Here is a 9,915-nt window from a genome sequence, read left to right as displayed (position 1 = left end):
ATCCATGGTTTGGTTTGAACCCTTATCCTTGTCCAAGGGAAACGGAGAGGGATGGAGAGCCCGATCCCAGCGCCAGGGTCTCCACTCCAGCCCCACCACCCCTGCAGCCGCTTCCCGGGGGGGTCTCGCACCCTCCGGGCGCAGAAATCGCTCCCGGCCCCCCCAAATTGGGGAATTTTTTCAGTTTTCCCCTCCAGAAAAGGCTCTTCCACCCACACAGCCCCCGCTTCGTCACCACCGCAGAGCGACTCACACGACGCTGTCGTGGTTTAACCCCAGCTGGCAACCAAGCCCCCACCCAGCCGCTCGCTCACTCCCCCCCGGTGGGATGGGGGAGAGAATTGGAAGAGGAAAAACGAGAAAATTCGTGGGTTGAAATAAAGACGGTTTAATAAGGAAAGCAAAAGCCGCGCACACAAGGTAAGCAAAACAAGGAATTCATTCGCCGCTTCCCATCGGCATCTCCAGGAAAGCAGGGCTCCGTCACGCGTAACGGTTACTTGGGAAGACACACGCCATCGCTCCGAACGTCCCCCTCTTCTTCTTCCCCCAGTTGTATATACTGGGCGTGACGTCATACGGTGTGGGACGTCCCTTTGGTCGGTTGGGGTCGGCTGTGTCCCCTCCCAACTTCTTGTGCCCCCCCCCCCCAGCCTCCTCGCTGGTGGGGTGAGGAGCAGCAAAGGCCTTGACTCCGTGCAAGCGCTGCTCAGCAAGAACGAAAACATCCCTCTCTTATCAACGCCGTTTCCAGCAGAAATCCAAAACACAGCCCCGTACGAGCTACGATGGAGAAAATTAACTCTTTTATTAACTCAAAATGCTTTTATTTTGGCCGTGATTTTCTTTTGATCCATCCCCATCCTTTAAAAAGACCCTAAACAGGGTTGAAAAAATAAAGAAATTGAACGGAGACATCTAGAAAAAAACCCATTTTACCGTGATTTCTTTTTTTTGGGGTGAAGCTCGTGGGTCTCCCCTCCCTCCCTTCCCCTCGTCTATAATCTAAGGCAAAAAACCAGCGGAGGGGGGGTGTCTTTTTTTAAAACCACCCCCCAAAAAACCCCTATATATATAAAAACATACAGGAAAAGAAAAATAATAGCTGGCGGGATGTGGGTGGATGGGTTGGTTACCCCTCGGTGCTACCAGCAGGGACCACCGTGATGCGTAGGTAGGTCTGAGGTGCCACCAGGATAGGGGTGGTCCCCGGTGGGGTGGTCCCCACCTTCAGCTGGTGCCTCTTGCGATGCGAGACGAGACCGGAGCTGGGCCAAAAGCTCTTGCCGCACTCAGCGCGACCCTAAGGCTTCTCCTCGCTATGGATCTGCCGATGCTGGATGAGTTGGGTGCTGCTGGTGAAGCTTTTGGGGCAATCCAGGCAAATATAGGGTTTCTGCTCCAGGTGGGACCGTTGGTGAACCAGGAGGTTGGAGCGACGGTTGAAGCCTCTGCCGCAGTCGGGGCAGCGGTAATCTTTCTCGTCGGTGTGCATCTGTTGGTGCTTGGCGAGCCTGGGATGGTTGGAAAAGCTCTTCCCACAGGTTGGGTCGGGATGTTTGTGCTTGACGGCGTGCGTCTGCTGATGCCGCGCCAGTTGGGAGCTGTCGCCGAAACGCCGCCCGCATTGGGAGCAATCGTAGGGTCGCTCGCCGGTGTGGGTCCGCCAATGCCGCACCAGTTGGGAGCTGTCGCCAAAACGCCGCCCGCATTGGGAGCAATCGTAGGGTCGCTCGCTGGTGTGGATCCGCCCGTGCCGTACCAGCTCCGAGCTGTTCTTGAAGCTCTTCTGGCACTCGGGGCACTTGTAGGGCCTCTCCCCCGAATGCACGCGGTGATGGATGGTCAACGTTGACCTGTGCCTGAAGCTCTTCCCGCATTCGTCGCACCGGTAAGGGCGTTCATCCGTGTGCGTCTTGCGATGCCGTAGGAGGGTGGAGCTGACGCGGTAGCTCTTCCCGCAGTCGGGACACTTGTAGGGCATGTCACCGGTGTGGATGCGTCGGTGGGTGGTTAGGTTGGAGCGACGGTTGAAACGGCGTCCGCAATCCTGGCAACCGAAGGGTCGTTCGTCCGTGTGTATCCGATGGTGGTTCACCAACGCCGAGCGGCAACGGAAGCTCTTCCCGCATTCCCGGCAGGTGTTGGGTGCCTCACTGGTCCCGTTGTCCCCATGGGTCCTTGGGGACCGCTCCTGGCTGGAGGTTGGGGGTTCCACCGGTGCGTCCGCTTGCTCAGGAGCATCCTGCTGCCATATTTCCTCCTCCTTGATTGACCCCAAATCTGTTGGGGAGAGAGACCATCCCCAGCAGTCCTCTCCGGCTGGGAGGGGGTTACCGTGGAACGGGGACGGGGAACCACAGGAGTTATGGCTCGGGGGAGTGGGGAGCCAAGAGCCAGGTGGCCCCAGGAGAGGATCAAGGCTCCAAGGCAGAAGCCACCTCGAGAAGGGTTGGGGACGTGGTGGGAGGAGGGATGGGGACATGGGGGGAGGAGGGATGGGGGACATGGTTGGACAAGGTTTGGGGTCATGGCGGGAGAAGGGATGGGGACATGGGGGGAGAAGGTTTGGGGTCATGGTAGAAGGTTTGGGGTGACAGTTGGACAAGGTTTGGGGTCATGGTAGGAGAAGGGATGGGGACATGGGGAGAGAAGGTTTGGGGTCATGGTAGGAGAAGGTTTGGGGTGACGGTTGGACAAGGTTTGGGGTCATGGCAGGAGAAGGTTTGGGGTGACGGTTGGACAAGGTTTGGGGTCATGGCAGGAGAAGGGATGGGGACGTGGGGGGAGAAGGTTTGGGGCCATGGTGGGAGAAGGGTTGGGGTCATGGTTGGACGAGGTTTGGGGTCATGGTGGGAGAAGAGTTGGGGCCACGGTGGGAGAAGGGATGCGGACACAGTGGCAGAAGAGATGGAGTCATGGTCGGACAAATTTTGGGGTCATGGTGGGAGAAGGGATGAGGACACAGTGGCAGAAGAGATGGGGACAGTGTGGCAGAAGGGTTGGGGACACAACGGGAGGAGGGATGGGGTCACAGTGGCAGAGGGGACGGGGGCACCATGGCAGAAGGGATGGGGACGTGGTGGGAGAAGGGACAGGGACATGGTGGGATAAGGGTTGGGGACACGGTGGGAGAAGGTTTGGGGTCACCGTGGGAGAAGGTTTGGGGTCACGGTAGGAGAAGGGTTGGGGACACGGTGGCAGAAGGGAGGAATTCATGGTGGGACAAGGTTTGGGGTCATGGCAGGAGAAGGGTTGGGGACACAGTGGCAAAAGGGATGGGGTGGCGGTGGCAGAAGGTTTGGGGACACCACAAGAGCCCTACTTAGGGACAAAGCACCACCCCAGATGCTTGTCCCCACCAAAGCCACCTCTCAGCCCCCCATCCGACCCCCCCGACGTGTCCCCGACCCCGGGGACCCTTACCCGGCAGGACCACGGTGTCCCCGTTCCTCTTCACGGTGTCCCCACCGCAGGCTGTGGGGAGCGGGACGAGGGGCGCGGCAGCACCCTCCATGGCCATCACCTCCATGGGGACAACCCTAAAGGGGACAACCCCAAAGGGGACAACCCCAAAAGCCGTCACCCCACTTTCCTCCGGGGTTTGGCTTTTAGGATTTCACCTAAAACCAGGGATTTCTGGGAAAAAAAATAATCGAGGGGGGGGGTGAGGAGGGTCCTGGGGGGGGGGGTTGGGGGGGTGGGGGGGGCTTGACCCCCCTCCCCCAAGACCCCCAGGAGGATTCTGGGATGCAGGGAGCCACGGATGGGTGTCCCCACTGGTGGGGGGGGCTATGGGGGGGTCCCCACTGTGGGGTCCTAGGGGCCGTGGGGGTCCCCCCCACCCCAATGCAGCCTGGCCCCGCTCCTGGGGGTCCTGGGGGGTCTCCCGGGGGTCTTGGGGGTCCCCCCCACCCCAATGCAGCCTGGCCCCACTCCTGGGGGTCCTGGGGGGTCTCCCGGGGGTCTTAGGGGTCTCCCATGGGTGCTGGGGGTGTCCCGAGGATCGTGGGGGTCTCCCGTGGGTCCCGGGGGTCTCCCGTGGGTGCTGGGGGTCTCCCTGGAGTCCTGGGGGTCTCTCGGGGGTCCTGGGGGGGTCTCCCGAGGATCGTGGGGGTCTCCCCCTGCCCCCGCCCCCTCTCCGTGCTCCCGGGGGGGTCTCCCATGGGTCCCGGGGGTCTCCCGTGGGTATTGGGGGTCTCCCTGGAGTCCCGGGGGTCTCCCGGGGGTCCTGGGGGTCTCCTGTGGGTGCTGGGGGGGTCTCCCGAGGATCGTGGGGTTCTCCCCCCACCCCGACCCCTCTCCGCGGTCCTGGGGGGGGTCTCCCATGGGTCCCGGGGATCTCCCAGGGGTCCTGGGGGTTTCCCGTGGGTGCTGGGGGTCTCCCGGGGGTCCTGGGGGGGTCTCCCGAGGATCGTGGGGGTCTCCCCCCACCCCACCCGCCCCATACACCCTGACCCCCTCCGCTCTCCCGGGGGTCCTGGGGGGTCTCCCGTGGGTGCTGGGGGTCTCCCGGGGGGCCCCCGTGGGTCCTGGGGGGGGTGTCTCCCGAGGATCGTGGGGGTCTCCCGTGGGTCCCGGGGGGTCTCCCGAAGATCGTGGGGTTCCCCCCTCCCCCCGGCCGCGCTCCCGGGGGTCTCACCCCGCCGGTTCCCGGAGGGGGGGGGGGTGGGGGGGTGGGGGGGTCCCACGCGTGTCCCTCCGGTCGCCCCTGACCTAGGAAGTGAATCCACGGGGCCGGAGCCGCCTCCCGCCGCTCCAGCCTTGCCTTAACCCTTCAGCTACCGGTTATGGGTGGGTGGGGGGGGCGAGTTTTGGGGGAGGGGGGGGTTTCCCCCCGGCACCCCCCGGAGCTGGCAGAGCTCCTGCAGACCCCAACTGAGGGAGCTTGGGGTTTGGGACCCCCCAACCCAGGGTGAAAATAAAGGGGTGACCCCCCCCCCCCCCCATTCCAGCCCCCCCCCGGGGGGGGGGGGGGGAGCATCCCTGCACCCCAGGGTGGGAGCGGGGGGGGTGTGGGTTTTTTGGGGGGGGGTCCCCATGGGGGGTATTTTTTGGGGGGTTCCCCATGGGGGGTATTTTTTTGGGGGGGGTGCCCCCATGAGGGTATTTTTTGGGGGGGGTCCTCCGAGAGGGTATTTTTGGGGGGGGGGGTGTTTCTTCCCCCCCAAATCCCAGCACCCAAAGGTTTCTCCATCACTTTTGCACCCCAAAATCCACGAGGGATCGCTCCGTCTCCCTTTTATAGAGTTTTATTATTGTATTACTATAAAACAACCCCCAAAATGCTATCAAACCTCCCCCCCCCCCCTCAAATTTTCCAGCCACCACGGTCGGACGGCGACGGCGCAGAGACCGAATTTTGGGTCTAAATCTCCCTAAATCAGCAACTTAGAGGGAGGAAAAAGGGGTTTTTTTCCCCTCAAAATGACTCAATCTCACCTCGTAGCCCCGTTTCCTTCGGCACAAGCCACCAAATCCCCTCGAAAGTCACCCTAAAATGCTCCGGGCGGATGTTTTGCCCCCCCCCCCCCAAAAATATCCAAGGTGCCATCCTGCCGCGTCCCCTTCGTCCCTTGAGGTGGGCGTCACCACGATAAAACCTTTTTTTTTTTTGCCCTTATTTTGGTAAAATCAAACTCAGAGGCTTGAAAAAATGCAAATATGGGTTGGGAAGCGAAGCGGTTCCTGAGGCGCCGCCATTTTGTGGCCCACGAGGAGCTGGAGGAGGCATCGTTGGTGGCACGGAGGTCGGAAAATGGGGCGACCTTGACCGTCCCCCCCTTCATTTTCGGCGGTCCCCGACGTGGGTCCGGTGATGACGGATGAGATCCGAGCTCCGATAAAACCTCTTCCCGCACTGGGAGCAGCTATAGGGTCGTTCACCCGTATGGATCCGTTGATGGGTCACCAAGTTGGAGCTTTGACTGAAGCTCTTCCCGCAATCGGGACACGTATAGGGTTTCTCTCCAGTATGGATCCGATGATGGGTGATGAGCGTAGAGCTCTCCGTAAAGCTCTTCCCGCAGTCGGGACAGGCGTAGGGTCGCTCGCCCGTATGGATCCGTTGGTGACAGATGAGGGTCGAGCTGTCCACGAAGCTCTTCCCACACTGGGAACACTGGTAGGGTCTTTCACCGGTGTGGACACGTTGGTGACGCATCAACGAGGAGCTATCGTTGAAGCTCTTCCCGCACTGAGTGCACTTATAGAATTTCTCGCCCGTATGGATCCGTCGATGCCGTAATAACGTCGAATTTTCGCTAAAACTCTTCCCGCAATCCGGGCACGTATAGGGTTTCTCACCAGTATGGATCCGTCGATGACGAATTAAAGCCGAACTCCATATAAAGTGTTTCCCGCAATCGCGACATATATAGGGCATGTCGCCTATATGAAGGCGTTGATGTTGAACGAAATAAGAGCTATCGCTAAAACTTTTCCCGCAATCGGGACATCTATAGGGGCGTTCACCCGTATGGGTTTTCCGATGGCGGATATGGGTCGATCGGATACTAAAACTTTTCCCGCATTCTTCGCAAACGTAAGGTTTTTCCCCCGTATGGATCCTACGATGTTTAACCAACGTCGAACTGTGACCGAATTTTTTCCCGCAGTCGGGGCACTTATAGGGTTTTTCGCCCGTATGGATCCGCCGATGAGCCGCTAACGCCGAATTTTGGTTGAATCGATCGCCGCAGTCGGGGCACTTATAGGGTTTTTCGCCCGTATGGATCCGCCGATGGGTTACTAAAGCCGAACTGGTGCCGAAGCCTTTCCCGCACTCGTAGCATCCATAGGGGCGGCCGGGGGGGGATGGGAGCCCCGAATCCCCCGCGTTGGTTTCTGGGGGGGTCGGTGGATGGGGGGGGCCCCCCGTTTCTGTGAAAGAAGCTATAGTGGGGGGATGGTATAGAGGAAGGAGCCTGGGGGGGGTGGGGGTGATGGGGGGACCCCCCCAAAAACACCCACCTGGGGGGGGTCACCCCTCTCCTCCGTGTCGCGGTTTTGGGGTGCTGGTGGGTCCATCCCGGGGTGGGGGGGGGGGGTGTCACATCAAACCTGCTCTGGGAGAAAACGGGGTGCAAAGGGGAAAGGGGGGGGGGAAGCCATGGAGCTGGGCCCCCCCCCGTCCTTACCCCAGCTTTAGGGGCTACCCTGGCACCCCAAAACAGCGGGGGGTATTGGGGGGGCTGGGGGTCATTTGGGGGTGCCGGGGGCTCTCAGTCGCCCCTGGGATGAGTTGGGGTCCCCCCATTGCAGCCCCCCCACCCCCGGGATGATTTAGGGGTTCCCTGGGATGAGTTGGGGGTCCCCTATTGTAGCCCCCCACCCGGGATGTTTGGGGGTCCCCCCATCACAGCCCCCCACCCGGGATGATTTTGGGGTCCCCTGGGACGATTTGGGGGTCTCCCATCGCCCCCCCCACCCACCCGGGATGATTTTGGGGTCCCCCAACGCAGCCCCCCCCCCCCGGGATGTTTGGGGGTCCCCTCCATCGCCGCCCCCCCCACCCGGGACGATTTTGGGGTCCCCCATCGCCGCCCCCCACCCGGGACGATTTTGGGGTCCCCCCCCATCGCCGCCCCTCCCGGGCCGATTTGGGGGTGTCGTCCCCCCCCCGGTACCTGCCGCCGTCACGCGTGGGGGGGGGGGGGGGTCCGGCCCCGGTGCGGCGGAGCGGAGCCGCAGGAGGCTGAGGCACGATCGCGGGTGGGGGGAGGTTTTGGAGGGGGGGGGCCCCGAGCGACCGAGCCGACACGGTCGCGGGGGGCGTGGGCGTGGGGCGTGGCCCCCGGGGGGCGTGGCCTCGCGGGGGCGTGGTCTCTCGTGGCGGGGGGGCGGCCTGCATAGGTGTGGGTGCGCCTATAGGCGCGTTTGGGGGGGGCGTGAATGGGGGGGTGCCTATAGGGGTGTATAGGGGTGTGCTTGTGGGGGGGGAGTGAATAGAGGTGTATACGTGGGCATGGGGGGTATAGATGTGTGTGCATACGTGTGGGGGCGTGTGTGTGTGCATATAGGTGTGTACGGGGGTGAATAGAGGGGTATACGTGGCTATCGGGGAGTATATACGTGTGTGTGTGTGCATATATGTACGTACGGGGGTGAACAGAGGTGTATACGTGGCTATAGGGGAGTATATACGTGCGTGTGTGTGCATATAGGTGTGTACGGGGGTGAACAGAGGTGTATACATGGCTATAGGGGAGTATATACGTGTGTGTGTGCATATAGGTGTGTATGGGGGTGAATAGAGGTGTATATGTGGCTATAGAGGAGTATATATGTGTGTGTGTGCATATATGTATGTACAGGGGTGAATAGAGGTGTATACGTGGCTATAGGGGTGTATATACGTGTGTGCATGTGTGTGTGCATATAGGTGTGCATGTATGCGTATGTGTGTGCATATACGCGCGTATATGTGTGTACAGGTGTGAATATAGGTGTATACATGGGTATGGGGGGGTATAGATGTGTGTTTATGTGCGTGCGTATGCGTGTGTGCGTGCATATATGTGTGCGTGGGTATATATGTGTGTGCATATGTGTGTCTGTATATGTGTGCACAGGTGTGAATATAGGCGTATACAGGGGTATGGGGGGGTATAGATGTGTGTACACGTATGTGCATATGTGTGCGTGCATATATGTGTGTGGGGGGTGAATATAGGTGTATACGTGGGTACAGGGGAGTATAGATGCGTGTATATGTATGTGCTTATGTGTGTGGGCATATATGTGTGCCTGTGTGTGCGTATATGTGTGTTTACATGTCTATGGGTGTGTATACGTGTACATATGCCTCTGTATATATATTTATATGTGCATATGGGTGCATATATGTGTGTATACGTGTACATATGCCTGTGTATATATATTTATATGTGCGTATGGGTGCGTATATGTGTGTATACGTGTACATATGCCTCTGTATATATATTTATATGTGCGTATGGGTGCGTATACGCGTGTATACGCGTACATATGCCTGCGTGTATATGTCTGTATGCGCGTATGGGTGCGTATACGCGTGTATACGCGTACATACGCCTGCGTGTATATGTCTGTATGCGCGTATGGGTGCGTAGATGTGTGTATACAGGTGCATATACAAATGTACATATACATGGGTGTATGTGTGTGTGTATATGCGCATACGTGTGTGTATACAGGTGTATGGGTGTGCGTATGTGCATATATGTGCATGTATATGCCTGCATACATACATGTATGTATATATATCTACGTATGCCCCCATATTCACGCCCTTCGGGGGGTGTATGTATATGCACGCGTACGTATATATGTTTGTGTGTCAACGTGTGCCTATGCGTGCCCCTACACGCACACCCCAAGGCGTGTCTGTGCGTATACGCCTGTCTATACATATCTATACGTGTCTATAGGTGCCTATAGGCCCCATTTTGGCCTCTAGCAGCCTCGTCGCCCCCCTTTCCCCGCAGACCTCGGGCCTGGGCCCCTCCCCCCGCCACCCGAGCACCCCCAAATCCCACCGGAGACCTAAATTTCCACGGGGGGGTGGAGTGGGGGGGGTGGGGGGTGGGGCGCTTTATAAACGGGGTCGATTCGGTTTAACGGGGTTTAAAGGAGGCAGCCGCCATCTTGAGGCGCGGCGGCGGCGCCGTAAAACAAGATGGCGGCGCCCGCTTGGGACTCCACCGCCGCCCTTTCCTCGCCTCATCTTGAGGAGGAGCGGGGCCAGGCGGAGCGCGGCGGCTTATTCCTCACCGGGACTCGCCTTCGCGCCCGGCTTGAGGCCACCGGGGACCGGGCGAGCCGCGGAGACGGCAGGCGGCGGCGGGGTGTTGGGGGCCGCCATGGCGTACGGCAAAAGGAGGAGGGCGGGGCGCCGGTGGCCGCTTCCGGTTCCGGCGTGCGTAACGGCGTGGG

At 59.9% G+C, this 9,915-nt stretch overlaps 2 protein-coding genes across 2 annotated transcripts; both read right to left on the bottom strand.

Annotated features, from left to right (window-relative positions):
* Positions 1-372: 372 nt before the first annotated feature.
* LOC148052552 (uncharacterized) lies at positions 373-4,738 on the bottom strand. Its single transcript, XM_087730045.1, has 3 exons — positions 4,643-4,738; positions 3,427-3,542; positions 373-2,283 (listed from the first exon to the last, which is right to left on the bottom strand). The coding sequence occupies exons 2-3, from the start codon at positions 3,530-3,532 to the stop codon at positions 1,304-1,306; spliced, it is 1,086 nt and encodes a 361-aa protein (XP_087586171.1). The 5' UTR covers positions 3,533-3,542; positions 4,643-4,738; the 3' UTR covers positions 373-1,303.
* Positions 4,739-5,330: 592 nt separating this feature from the next.
* On the bottom strand, positions 5,331-9,844 carry LOC148052551 (uncharacterized). The gene is made up of 2 exons (XM_087729811.1): positions 9,754-9,844; positions 5,331-6,846 (listed from the first exon to the last, which is right to left on the bottom strand). The coding sequence occupies exons 1-2, from the start codon at positions 9,842-9,844 to the stop codon at positions 5,786-5,788; spliced, it is 1,152 nt and encodes a 383-aa protein (XP_087585937.1). The 3' UTR covers positions 5,331-5,785.
* Between the last annotated feature and the right edge of the window lie 71 nt (positions 9,845-9,915).

The sequence above is a fragment of the Nipponia nippon genome, unplaced genomic scaffold (genome assembly GCF_047370975.1).
Source record: "Nipponia nippon isolate SJK-2023a ecotype South Korea unplaced genomic scaffold, ASM4737097v1 scaffold_47, whole genome shotgun sequence".
In the NCBI taxonomy this organism is placed as follows: domain Eukaryota; kingdom Metazoa; phylum Chordata; class Aves; order Pelecaniformes; family Threskiornithidae; genus Nipponia; species Nipponia nippon.
The sequence above is the reverse complement of the archived record's forward strand: the minus strand, read 5'-3'. Positions and strand labels throughout refer to the sequence as shown.

Excerpts from the sequence above, each read along its gene's own strand:
- LOC148052552 (XM_087730045.1), bottom strand. The coding sequence starts at position 3,532 with ATGGAGGTGATGGCCATGGAGGGTGCTGCCGCGCCCCTCGTCCCGCTC. Across the intron at positions 2,284-3,426 it reads GGACACCGTGGTCCTGCCGG|ATTTGGGGTCAATCAAGGAG; the intron begins GTAAGGGTCCCC and ends TCTCCCCAACAG.
- LOC148052551 (XM_087729811.1), bottom strand. The coding sequence starts at position 9,844 with ATGGCGGCCCCCAACACCCCGCCGCCGCCTGCCGTCTCCGCGGCTCGC. Across the intron at positions 6,847-9,753 it reads GGGCGCGAAGGCGAGTCCCG|AAACCAACGCGGGGGATTCG; the intron begins GTGAGGAATAAG and ends CGACCCCCCCAG.